This window comes from Chlorocebus sabaeus, chromosome 9, assembly GCF_047675955.1.
Source record: "Chlorocebus sabaeus isolate Y175 chromosome 9, mChlSab1.0.hap1, whole genome shotgun sequence".
Taxonomy (NCBI): Eukaryota; Metazoa; Chordata; class Mammalia; order Primates; family Cercopithecidae; genus Chlorocebus; species Chlorocebus sabaeus.
In genome coordinates, this window is record NC_132912.1 from 28012135 (window position 1) to 28026343 (window position 14209).

At 36.9% G+C, this 14209-nt stretch overlaps 1 protein-coding gene across 4 annotated transcripts in view; it reads right to left on the reverse strand.

Moving 5' to 3' along the window:
- MPP7 (MAGUK p55 scaffold protein 7) overlaps nt 1-14209 on the reverse strand; it is a 251961-nt gene that overhangs the window by 71152 nt on the left and 166600 nt on the right. For all 4 annotated transcript variants that reach the window (XM_008002649.3, XM_073018824.1, XM_073018823.1 and 1 more), the window contains one exon: nt 5858-5989. In XM_008002649.3, coding sequence (XP_008000840.1) covers nt 5858-5989 — 132 coding nt within the window. The remainder of the gene's footprint in view (nt 1-5857; nt 5990-14209) is intronic.

A 14209-nucleotide genomic window follows, 5' to 3' on the forward strand; every position in this document is an offset into this window, starting at 1 on the left:
GGATTGTACCTAGTACAAATAGAAGTATTGGCAAAAGATTAGGAAATAGTCTCAAAAAGAAGTCAAAAATTCCTCACTTACGGATATTCAGAAGCAAATTAACTGCTGCTTCGTAAGAACAACAGGCACAAGTGGTTACTTTGAAAGCCTTTCCATGACTTTCCTTTTAAGAATCTGGCATTGGTTTTGCAATGCCATCCAACATTGCATAATACTGCTAAAAAGGTAAGCTTTTCGGTGACGGCAGAATTCATCCCAAAGAAGTGAAATTTTTCTCGAGTTTGTTAATAAACACATTTATATCATTAAAGAACAGATATGTAAACAAAGTAAGAGTCCATCTGTAATAAGTATCCTTCATATATAACTATCAGATACATAGCTAATAATAGTAAAAAAAAAAAATCAAAGAATTAAGTGGCAGGCATTTTACGGCATTTTTCATCACCTATGCATGCATTCAAGGCCAAAGACTTGAATGAGCATCTCTCCACAGTCACAAAGCTTAGACTCACCAATTACTGGTATTTTCTGCTTTTATTTCAAGTTTTAACTTGTTTCCAAAATGACTGGATATGTAATATTCCCAATACAACTAATTAGTTTGATTAAATCAACTTTCATTTTCCTTAATGACATGTCTCAAATTTTCCCACCAAATATGCCCAATGGCAGAAAAGCCTAGTAATCTAAGTTTACTTATCCATAGTTTCTGGATGAGAAATTGAATATTAAATGGCTGTAATTTGTCTAAGATCAGACAACTAGCATATGGAAAAGTCAGGACTTGTTTAAGGCAATCTGACCAGAGACACAATTATTCATCTTAATTATCATCCAATACCGCTTAACCTCTATCTTTCCATAACCTTTTGTTCATAAGTTCATTCTGTCCGTGAGTTCATTACTCCTGTAGGAGATTGTCTCTAAAAGGGGGATCACCAATTCCTTCCCTCCTTGTATGTGCATGCCATATTCCCACATTAAGTGGTAAAAATGGTTTTGAGGCTTCAAAGGCTATAAGAAGATCTGTAGCTGCCACTCGGGCCTCTTGAGACACTTGCTCTACGGGAATCTCACTGCCATGTAAGAAATCATGACCACTGCTATGCTGTGAAGAACCCCAAGCTAGCCAAGTAAAGATAACACTTAGAGAAAGAGATACTTGGCCAGCCCCAAACCTTCCAGCTCCAAGCCCAGGTAACAGTTGTGTAAATGAAGGAGCCCTCAGTTGACTCCAGCCACCACCATCTGACTGTATGTAAGAGGAACTCCAAATGAGAACCTCCCAGCTGAGCTCATCAACTCCCAAAATAATACTGTTTTGGCCACAACATACCACCATGGTTTGTAACACAGAGTTAGTTAAGTGGAACCAGTATCTCTCTGTACTATGGACTGCACTGTTTTTCAGTGTAGGGCTACAACCTGTTTGTTGTGCTTAATGCTAGTTCCTTTGACTTTTTTGTATTCAATGAAGTTAACCAATGTTTATTGAGAACTTACTCTGTGCAAGGCACCGTTCTAAGGGCTTATAATAAACTGATGAAAAAGAAAAAAATGTCTGCTTTCTCATCCCAATGGGGGAGACAAGACAATAAACAAGAGATAGAATAATTACATACATTATACAGTATGTTAGAGGGTGGTGTATTAGTCTATCTTCACACTGCTGATAAAGACATGCCTGAGACTGGGCAATTTATGAAAGGAAGGTTTAATGGACTTACAGTTCCATGTAACTGGGGAGGCCTCACAATCATGGTGGAAGGCAAGGAGGAGCAAGTCACATTTTACATGGATGGCAGCAGGCAAAGAGAGAGGTTGGCAGGGAAACTTCCCGTTTTTAAAACCATCAGATCTCATGACACTCACTATCACAAGAACAGCATGGGAAAGACCTGCTCCCATGATTCAATTATCTCCCATCAGGTCCCTCCCACAACACATGGTTTTTATGGGAGCTACAAGATGAGGTTTGTGTGGGGACACAGACCCAAACTCTATCAGGTGGTATTACACCCACTGTGCGGGTGTGAGGGGATGTAGGGCAGGAAACAGAAGACCAGGATGCTAGGGCAAGTGGAGGAAAGACAATGCGAAGACACAGGACTCACTGAGAAGATGACGTCTGAGTGAACAAAGACTGGACAGAGGTGAAGAAGTTAGCCAATGGGAAGGAACAGAAGACACACCCAGTGCAAAGGTGCCAAGGGGGCTATGAATGAAATGTTCAAGGGAGAGCAAGGTAACCAGTGTGGCTGGAGCCCAGCAGAAGAGGAGCAGCAAGAGGAGACGAGGTCAAAGGCAGAAGGAAGTCAGCTTATGTGCTTTATGAGTTACTGTGAGAAGACTGGGCTTTACTCCAAATGAAAGAGGGAACATGCAAGGTTGTGAACAGCAGGAGGGGCACAATCTAGGAGGACCACTGCACCCACTGTGTTAAGAGTGAAGGATGGCAAGGGCTAAAGCAATAAAATTAATGAGAGGTTAATACAGGTTGGGGATCCCTTGTCTGAAATGCTTAGACCAGAAGTGTTTCAGATCCCACATATTTTTTTCAGATTTGGGCATATTTGCATTCTTATCAGTTGAGCATCCCAAATCCAAAAATATGAAATCCAAAAGGCTCCAATGACCACTTCCTTGGAGCTCATGTCTGCACTCAGAATGTTTCAGATTTTGGTACATTTTGGATTTCAGATCTTCAGATTTGGGATGCTCACTCTGAACAATAATTCAAGGGAAAGATGATGGTGGCATGGATCTGACTGGCAGGAGTAGAGGTGGTGAAAAGGGATCTGGATACATTATTGGTAGAGTCTAAAGGATTTCCCAGTGGATTGCCTGTGGAATGCAAAAGAAAGAGAAGGATTAAAGATAGGCTCAACGTCTTCTGGCTGAGCAGCTGGAAGGATGGAATTGCCATCAACTAGACAAGGGTGGAACAGATTTGGGGACAAAGATTGGCAGTTTATTTTTGGATATGTGAAAATTGAGATGTCTATTAGACCACCAAATGGAGATAACGAATAGACAGATGGATATATAAATTTAAAGATTAGAAGAAAAGACTGGAAGAGAAATAATCTTGGGAGTCTCCGGCACACAGATGCTTCTGAAAGCCATGGGCAGGATAAAATCACTTCTGGAATGTGTAGATAACGCAAAGCACTCCAACGCATAAGGGTCTCATTATAGACAGAGATAAGTGCCCTGATAGAATCTTCTTGCTATCCCCTGATTCCACTTTGCTTGGAGGGTAAATTACAGACTTAAAGAACAATCTCTCGCTTTCTACATGATACTACCACTTGAATCAATCTTCACTTTGAACCCTTCATTCTTGAAGACTTCTGTTTCCATATTGCTTTCCAAACCTCTCTTACCACAATTGTTTGATGTATTCCCATTGCAATATATTTGCGTAAAAATAAGATCAAATCTCAAAAACACAGAGTACATTACATGTGATACTGTACAAAAGTCATCAATCCTATGGTATAGTCTGCAAATGCAAAATAAATTAAAATTGGATCTAATATTTTTAAAATTACATATTTTCCTACATAATTATTTTGAATGTATTCTACGTGATTGTGTTTTAAAAATAGACCACGGAGAATTCCAAGTTAGATTGAAAAAATAAATTCTGGTTAGATTTTTCTTAATTATTAATTCTGTAAAATGGTTTATAAAAAGGGACTGCTTACTGGGTTATCATGATTTCCTTAAACAAAAAATTTTTCTCCTATAGAATTGCTTGAACCCAGGAAACAGAGGTTGCAGTGAGCCAAGATCGCACCACTGCACTCTAGTGCCTGGCAACAGAGTGAGGCTCCGTCTCAAAAAAAAAAAAAATTATTTTATTTATTTCCTATAAACTGCCAGCATTGCAAGGTCTCCTCAAGTAGGTGACACAGTGAATTTCAGGTTGAGCCTTTGAAATAAGTGTTTTAAAGTGTGATCTACCAAAAACTTGCACGAAGAACATCTGAGACACTTTTTAAAATCAAGATTCCCAGGCACCAAAGAAAACTCTCCTGATATAAATTCCTTGGGATTCAGCCCAGAAATCTGCATTTTACGTAGGCATCTCACGTCATTCTTCCAATACCAAAATCTGACAGCCACTGTTCTCAAAGCAGCAAGAGGACAGCCCATGCAAGAGGACAGCCCATGCAAGAGGACAGCCCATGCAAGAGGACAGCCCATGCAAGTAACACTGAGAATTTAGGATCCAAATCTACTCACCAACAAACAGAATTTCATTTTCAAGGGATCTTGCCCCTCAAGTGATCACCCTTTTTCCTATCCATTATCTAATACCCACATGACCTGTGTTATTACCTGCTCCGAGGTAACCATTCTCTCCTTGAGCAGATGCAACCTAGCTTTTATCTTTTAAATATTAAATAGAATATAAATTCTAATATTTTTAAAATATTACATAGAATATATTCTAATATTTACATCATGTTTGCATAATGCTTCAGAACTCATAAACCATTCCAAATACATTATATCTTAGCTGATGTTCAAAAACACTTGCAAAGAGGTACATTTCTTGATTTTCTGACAAGGAACCTGAGGCTGAGATGGTGAGTGGTTTGCTCTATAGGATACAGGGCAAAGTGACAGAATCCCAACTCCCACTTAGGTCATCCAATGCAAGCTGTGTTTATGTCACCACATTATGGATCCCAATAAACAAAACTGCATTTTTAGATAACACTGGTAACCTACCCCTTGGTTGCCAAATGTTGCAGCCTTTCCTCGTGAATCACTCGTCAAGCATTTCCTGACCATCCACTTGCTAGAATTTTATTTCAGCTTAGCTTCCAGCACTTTGCCTACTTCTGATTCTCATGACTAGAGCTCATTCTCCTAAAGATATCTTTGACTCTTAATCTTCTCTCTGTGTGTTTTTCATTTCGCTTTGACAGTCCTGTGACTTCTCCAACAATCTCCCCAAACTAACAAATGTCATTTGACTGATATTAAATAACAAATCTGTTGAAAGTACTTTCTATTTTTCTGGGTAGTATAATTTTTAAACTTTAAATCTGTTCACTCAATAATCTTACTTTACCTTAACAATAATTGCAAAGATAATACACTACTTATACATTTGAATGAGAAAAATTTCAAGACAAGTAATTCTATTCATTTGATTTCATATTCCAATATTTAAAATGACATTTTGAATCTTAATACTTTATTTAAGGAATGGCTAACAAATAATTTTGGAAATTTCTTCACTGCCATTAGAGGTTCTATTTTTCTATATTAAGCTTTTTTTATTTTTAAAAATAGAGCTACTTAAACATAAAATAAAATTAAATTAAATTAAATTAAACAAATTTAAGTTCCACGCCTCCTGATCAAGTAAGATCTTCAAAAGATGTTTATCAAAGAAATTAGATGTTTGCTTCACTGAGACTTCTCAAAAGTTTTGTTGAACCTGCTGTAAATTAGTTTAAATTTAAAAAGCAATTGAATTAAGTATATAAAATAACTTAAAGTTGCATTCCCATAGACAAAAGCAATTTTTTTTAAGTTGTACCATTTAATCTCACATCAGCCATGCTTGGTACATGTTACACTTTCTTTCATAAATGTCAACAGGTTGTATTTTCAAAATCATTGCCATTTAAATGTAGCCAATAAAATGTCTATTATTTTATTTGGCTTCGTTTTCATTTTTCAAAAGCATGTTCTTTAGACATCAATGTTCCATTTCTTTTAAAGTTTGAGAACATAGAGGAAGCATATTTTAAAGAGAGTTATACATGGTATGCACCATCAGATTTGGCCCTGTCATGATATCTACTCATATCTGAGCACCGAAACTCACCAGCGGTTCTCTATTTTTGACCAGACGGATTATTTTTACTGAGTCTTCCTCATCATCGATATCTTCAGGCATAGGAGGCAACACAGGGTCGTAATTCTTCTGAGCCACAGTATCATGTACAGAGAGCAAAGCCTGTAATATTCAAAGGCTGATTTAAATAAGTAAATGTATACATTTATATATATACTTATGTATATATGCACATAACATATACAATTTCAAACACATCTAACTATAAGGAAAATCAAAATAGTATTATGGTTCTGACATAGTAGTGGTAATAAGGCAATTACTTGAACAAGGGCCTCTTCCACAAATGGAATGGGAAACAGTGCCTGTCCAGAGAGCAGATGGCAGCTCTACTTAGCAGCCACCTCTGTCCCCAGTGTCACTGATATATGTAAATAATCATCATATAATCTCCTCTAAGATTATATGTACATTCTCTGGTTTATCCTTAAAAAGGTAGCAATTTGTAGTAAGAGTGCGGGGGATGTTACTTTTGGAGGAAGGGAGAACATGCGGGCTAAAGATGCATTGTCAATGACAGTCTGAGAATATCCTGTATTTTGTTCTTTCCTACTATTTTTTCTGCTACTAGCAGAAAACACAATGATGATCAATATGATAGTTTTTTTTTCCTCACTTTAACTGTTTGTGCAACTGGTGACTACTATGTGTATAAAAGAATAAAAGTAATTCTATACCAAAGATGAAAAGAACACCAGAACTTTGACATGCTACAATTCACTATTTTAGATGAGTGGGTTTTGGACTTTCAACGAACTTGACCCCTAATAAGCAACACCACTATTCATAAATTACTCAAGCCATCCTTGAATCCTCTCCTCTTACTGACATTCTCAACATCCAATATATATTCTATTTTTTAAAAACATTTTTTTAGACACAAGGTCTTGCTCTGGTATGCAGCCTGGAGTTCAGTGGTGGGATCACAGCTCACTACAACCTCAACGTAAGCGATCCTAATTCCCCAGCCTCCTGAGTAGCCGGGATTACAAATGCATGCCCCAATGCCCAGCTAATTTTTAATTTTTTTTTTTTTTTAACTTTAGACAGAGTCTCACCCTGTCGCCCAGGCTGTAGTGCAGTGGTGCAATCTCGGCTTACTGCAACCTCCACCTCCCAGGTTCAAGCAATTCTCTGCCTCAGCCTCCCAAGTAGCTGGGATTACAGGTGCCTACCACCATGCCTGGCCAATTTTTTTGTATTTTTAGTAGAGACGGAGTTTCATCATTTTGCCCAGGCTGGCCTTGAACTCCTGACTTCTTGATTCACTCGCCTCAGACTCCCAAAGTGCTGAGATTACAGGCAGGAGCCACTGCACCTGGTGCATATCCTATTAAATCTACTTCCAAAATACACCTAAAGGTTTTTTCTCCACTTTAGATCAGAGATTGGTAAACTACAAGATCTGTTTTGTAAATCAAGTTTTACTGGAACACAGCCCATGCTCATTCATTTATCCATTGTCTATGGCTGCTGTCATGCTACAATGGCAAAGTTTAGCAGGTAGAACACATACTTTTTACATAAAAAGCTGGCAGGTCCCTGGTCTAGATCATGGATGCCATCATTTTTGCCTGGAGCACTCCAGTAGTCTTCAAATGGCTCAGCAGCATTCAACTCTGGCCCATTTTCAAGTCCACAATTCACAGCGTAGCCAGAGTGATTATTTTTAAAACTTAAATCACATAACTACCCCTTAATAACCCTTCTAAAGTTGCCCATCGATCTTGGGATGACCAAACTCTCCAGGATGTCCTAAAAGTCCTGCATGCCTCTCCAACCTTATCTTACACTGCCCTCCCTCCTCACGCAACTTGAATAACTCTTTCTTATAGAGGTCTGGCCAAAACATTACAGAAAAGCAGATATCCTCATGACTCAATCCCATAGCACCTTGTTCTTTGCCTTCATACATGTCCATAATTTATAATCATATGTGCGGTTTTTGTTTATATGGTTAATATTTTCTGTCTACTGAAACAGAAACTCTAAAATGGCAAATAAATAGTGTCTGTTTTTAATCAAACTTTTGAATTGACTATAACATATATACAAAAAGTACAAATCATAAGTGCATAGTATAAAATTTCAAAAATGAATATGCCCAAATACCCCCAAAACAAGAAATACAACATTAACCAAACACCAGTGGCCCCCACTTATGCTCCTTCCTAGTCATCATGCCCTCTATACCCCCCAAAGTGTCAATCTTTCCCTTTATTTGAAAAGCATATAATTAGAATATAAGTGTGTATTCATTTTTCCCTAATATTAAGCTAGTGAAATTCATCCATGGTAGAAGGAATTCATTTGTCATTGTTATATAGTATTCCAACATATAAATATCTTACAGTTTCTTTACCCATTATGCCTTTGAGGGGCATCTGGGTTGTTTTCAGTTCCTGGCTAGTATAAATAATGCTGCCATAAATGTTTCATATCTTTTGATGCATATATATATATATATATATGATGTTATTTAAGTATATTTAAGAGTACAATGCCTGGGTCATGGGTGTATAGTAAGTACATTCAACATTAGTAGTGTTTTTCAATTATACTTCTACTAACAATGTGAGTTCTTCTAGCTTTCTAACATGATCCCAAACATTTTACATTGTTAGTCTAAATTTGGCCATTCCAAGTGTATAGTGGTATTTCCTGCAGTTGAAATGTTCATTTTTCTTAAAATGAATGAGACTGAAACCCATTTGTGTTTATTGGGCATATGTGTCTGTTTGTGAAATGCCCCCTCAAGATATTTGCATGTTTTTCTATTGCATCTTTTTCTTATTAATTTGTAAGAACTACTGATAATATACTGGACCCCAGTCTTTATCAGTTATATGTGCTAAAAATACATTCTCCCTTTTGGTAGCTTGCCCTTTCACTCTCCTTCTTGGTGATTTTTGCTCAATAAAGGACTCTAATTTTAATGAGCTCAATTTATGTTTTTTTCCTTCGTGGTTCATGCTTTTTGCATACAACAAGAGTTTTAAAGGGGAAAAAATAAACAATATCAAGATGATAAAATACCCGCGAAGATAATGGCTGCAAATTTTTGAGAACTGATGAGAGAAAGACTCTACAGGTTCAGGAAGCCCAATATATCCTTTAGGAACAAGGAAAGACAAAAAGAAACCTATGCTTAATACATCACAGCAGAACTGCAAAATGGCAAAGGCAAAGAGAAGATCTTAAAAGTACTCAGAGCAAAAAAGACAGGTCATCAGAAAGGAAAGAAGAAAACTGATTGACAGCTGATTAACAGCACCAGTAGACATTAGAAGACAATTCAAATACTTTCAAAGTGCTTAGAAAAAAATAATAGCCAGTCCAGAATTGTGTATCCAGCAAAAGTACCTTTCGAAAATAAGGATGAGGACTAAGATGAGGTTAACAGGGATCTGCCTGAAAAACCTAAAAACTAAAAATACATAAAAATAAAGAATAAGAAACAATACTTTTCAAAGATGCTGGACATCAAGCAACAAAGGACAGAGATCACTGAGAGACAGGAAACAATGTGAGCCTATGACTGCCCCAGCATTATAGCCTAGAGTTTCCAGGCTGTGATGGCAAAAAAGAAATACAGGCAAAACTCAGTGGTCTCGAGTTGAGAAAACAGAGCTGAGAATCCAGAGAGGTCAACTGACTAAAGTTCTCAGTGAAGACAAAGAAGAGGAAAGGGTGGCAGATACAGAATTCGGGAGATCTGTAGGAGGTCTCCCTTGAGTCCTGAGCAAAGTCCTTAGCCATGGCATTCATATAAGAAAACTACCAGAAAGGATTAGAGCAGTGGCTCTTAACTGAGGCAACTGTACTCCCTTGGAGCCATTGGCAATATCTGGAGACATTTTTTGATCGTCACAATTTAAAGGATGTTACCGCCACCTACTGTACTGAGGCCAGGGATGCTCCCAAACATTTGATCGTATACAGGACAGTCCCCTAAACTCCAGAAGCAATTATCCAGCCCGTAAATGTCAATAGTTCTAAGATTGAGAAACTCTGCATTACAAAGAATAATCCCTGAAGTTTGCTTAGGGCAGGAATAGTTCTTGTTCTCATCAGTTAGCAGGAAAACCTCATAATTCATAGGCACTGAGAAGAGTTATGGGATGGGTATTATCTCAATAGTGGAAAAAATAAGCCCAAGATTTAATGCTGCTATGATTTCACCTGAAAAAAAGTTAAAAATAAGCCTCTGAAAGATCAAAATGTTTCCAAGTAATTTAACTGCATAACAAAATAAAACTCAAGAATACTATCTATAGCAGGGGTCTTCAACCCCAGGCCACAGACCAGTACCCATTATGACCTGTTAGGAACCGGGCCGCACAGTAGGGGGTGAGTAGTGGAGAACGAGCAAAGCTTCATCTATATTTATAGCTGTTCCCCATTGCTTGCATTACCACCTGAGCACTGCCTCTTGTCAGATGAGCAGCAGCATTGGATTCTCATAGGAGCGTGAACCCTGTTGTGAACTGAGTATGCAAGGATCTAGGTTACATGCTCCTTATGAGAATCTAATGCTTGATGATCTGTCACTGTCTCCCATCACCGCTACATGGGATCATCTAGTTGCAGGAAAACAAGCTCCAGGTTCCCACTGATCCTAAATTATGGCAATTATGTACTAATAATAGAAATAAAGTACACAATAAATGTCATGCACTTTAATCACACTGAAATCACTCCCCAAACCACCATCTGTGGAAAAACTTGTCTTCCGTGAAGCCCATCACTGGTGCCAAAATGGTTGGAGGTTGATCTACAGAAACATAAAATACCCAGCATCCAACAAGATAAAACTCACAGTAACTGGTAGTCAATCAAGATAAAACTCACAATGACTCAAAATTACTAGGTATGCAAAGAAAGCAGAAAATACTGCTCATAATGAAGAAAAAAATGAAACAATGAAACCAAATACTGAAATTACACAGATGATAAAACTGGATAAAACCAAACCCTAAAATTACATAGATAGCAGACAAGAAAATTAAAAGTTATTATTTAACTATATTTCAAATGCTCAAAAAAGTTAAAGGAAAGACAGAACATGAGATATAGAATATTAAAAAATTACTCAAACTTCTAGATATGGAAAGTATGAAATAAGAAAAAAGTGAACTGAATGAGATTAATATAGATACTGCAGAAGGAAAAGCAATCCTGTAGAATAAGCAACATAAGCTGTTCACAGTGAAACACAAGGAGAAAATATACTAACAAATTATGAACAGGACTTAGTGATCTGGGGAACTACTTTAAATGGCCTAATATACATGTTAACTGGCATCTCCAAAGAAAGGGGGCAGTTGCTGGAAACTATTTAAAGAAATACGGCAGAAAATAGTCCAAATATGATGAAATAAGTATAAACCCACGTGTTCAAGAAGCTCAATGTACCCAAGCACAAAGAAAACATAAAACACCACCAAAAAAATTGCTTAAAGCCAGGAAGAAATATTAAAATCAACCAAAGGAAAAAAAATTATATATAAAAGAATAAGGATTAAAAACGACAGCACACTTCTCATCAGAAACAATGTAGGCCACAAAACAATGGAGTAACATCTTTAAATACTCAAAGAAAAATACTGTTATCTTAGAATTCTATACCCAGCAAAAATATCTTTTAGAAATGAAGGGGTATTGAAAAGTTTTGAAAACATACAAAAGCTAAAAGAATTCACCACCAGCAGACTTGCATTGCAAGAAAGGTTACAGGAAGTCTTTCAGACAGGAGGAACAAGTTGGCAGATGGAAATGTGGGTCCATACAGAGGAATAAAGAACACTGGGAATATCTACTATCTATGTATCTATGGCATATCTTGCACATAGTAAAATAGAGATAGCTGAATAAAATGTTTTTAAATGAAGCAATTATGATAATTGGCAGGCAATATTAAGAACATCAGCTAAGTATCTTTTCTTCTTAGCTTTGTTCCATGTCTGCATTCCAAAATAATTTCATAGGTATTAGGTTTGTAATTTTTAATGACTTTGTTTTACAAATATTGTTGGAGAGCAACATTTTTAATTTTGGACAACTGAAACAAATTTTGCATTCCATTATCCTGTTTTAACTGAAGTGATTTTATTCTTTAATATACAGACTTTCCTTTCAAAAGGCAATACTTAAATGGAAATTGTGTTTCCATATGCCAGAGCCACCAATCACAACTGATGGGTTTACCTGTTGCTCAGAAGAATCTGCAGGAAATTGAACACTAGGCCTTGTAACTCATCAGACTCACAAGCACTCACCGCACTGGACCCCCTGGAGTCAACTTTATGTTCTAAGTATCTGTCAGGTTCACAGAATTAAGTGTCCAGCTCATAAGGATGAGTAACATTGATTTATCCCTCCAGAAGGCAGCTTAACTTTTTCCTTCAGCTTGCTTTAATGAAGTTTCATCCATCTTGCATGCTCAGGCAGTGAGTAATTTCTGTTAAGTGAATGTTTGGAAGCTAAAAATTACAACAAATCTTATTTTATTGCCTTTTTAAAAATCTACCAAATTTTCCCTGACTTCCTGAATTATAATGCCACATTCTAGAAATGATGTCACTTTACTGTTTTATCAAAAATGAGCCCCCAGAATGATGACTCATACAGGTTAATTTGCCTTTAATGTGACAATCTGATGGTTAGAAGTGGTTCTGATTTATTAATGACTATCTTTGTTTCCCCTAGAAACAAAGTCTCTGTATAGAACAATATCCCTCCATCAATGCCCCTAAATGCTACCAACATTATTGCTTTTGCCTATTTCATCACTGCAGGAAGTATTCACATTCAATTAATCTAGTTAGGCCTTTGGCTACTTACTTTTACATTTTCAGACATCTATCATTTCCTTTATATTGCATTTATTTTCCTGAACTGGATTTTGTAAACATTATTGACTAATAAGAATAATCAATTTTTTAATATGGCAATTGACTGATCAATTCATTCTAGGTATAATCTTTCAATTTTTGACAGTTCTCAGGTGACACTATTATTACAGAATGACAAGTCATTTCCTAACTATCAAAGACTTGAGGGCAACAGGTTATACAAGAAAAGTGTTGGCAGTCTTCAGAACAAGAGATATCTAAAGAGTAAAATCAACAAAATCACAATCTTATACTACTATGAAGAATATGAAAGAAAAGTTTGAATGTCATATAAATGTACAGATTATCTTATATGAAGAGACAAGGCTATAATGGAAAAAAATTCCACCAAACATTTAATAATTTACATTGAATTCCATTTACTGGGAATCCCAATGTTGCAAGCACAGAGCTGTGTGCTAGAAACAAAGACGACCATCCTGTATATCATTAAGTGTGGCAGACTGCCACTGTTACTACTTGAGACCCTCGTAACAGCAGTTACTACTGTTACTGCCTGAGACCGTCATTATGAGACTGAATGAAGGGGCGAACATAGAAATGATAACAAAAAACAAAAGAAACTATTTTAAGGAAAGGGCCAGGGAGGAGAAGAAGAAGAGAGCTCCCTGCTTCTAGTGAGCAAAGGCAGCCCCTGAGATTTGTATTTATTGGGTAGAAAGAGCAGGGAGGAGGAGGTAATGATTGGTCGGCTGCTTAACTGATCACAGGTTCGCATCATTGCTAACAGGCTTCAATTATGCCTAATCACCAGAAACACTTGCGCTTGGGGCATGACTGCCCTCAGCATTCCTTCTGGGCAGCGGACACAGTTGTTAGCTTGCCAACATCCTGCATTTATGAGAACAGTTTGCTGTTTACTCATATAGCCTCCAGTGGTATACTGAGCTGATCACAACTCTCACACTTTCGGCTCCAACAAGTAAGAAAGATATACTTTTGTTCTTTATTAGGTACAGAACACAGAAAATCCCTGAAACACACACATAAACACACACAAACATCTGTTAAATGTCCAGTTTAGTTTCTGGATACAAGTGTTTGAGCTTTCGTTTTCTTAATCTTTAAAAAGAGTTAATATTAGTCCCTACTTAATAGGGCTTCACAATGATTAACAAGATAATACATGAAAGCGCACGGCAAAAAGGCTGCTCCGAAGTAAAGACTTTGTGTTATTGGTTTATTAGCTATTACAATTAACTTTAATGGTTATCTCATTTCAGGAATAGTCACTTTGTATATTTAACTTTGTCTATAAACTTGTAAAGGACCATATATAAATTTTTAAAAAGTGCTTTCCATATAGCTATTCTTTTCCTTCATGTATTTGCAAAAGTTGGCCAAACTAGCAAGCAAACATTTTTTTTTTTTTTTTTTTTTTTTTTTTTGTGAGACGGAGTCTCGCTCT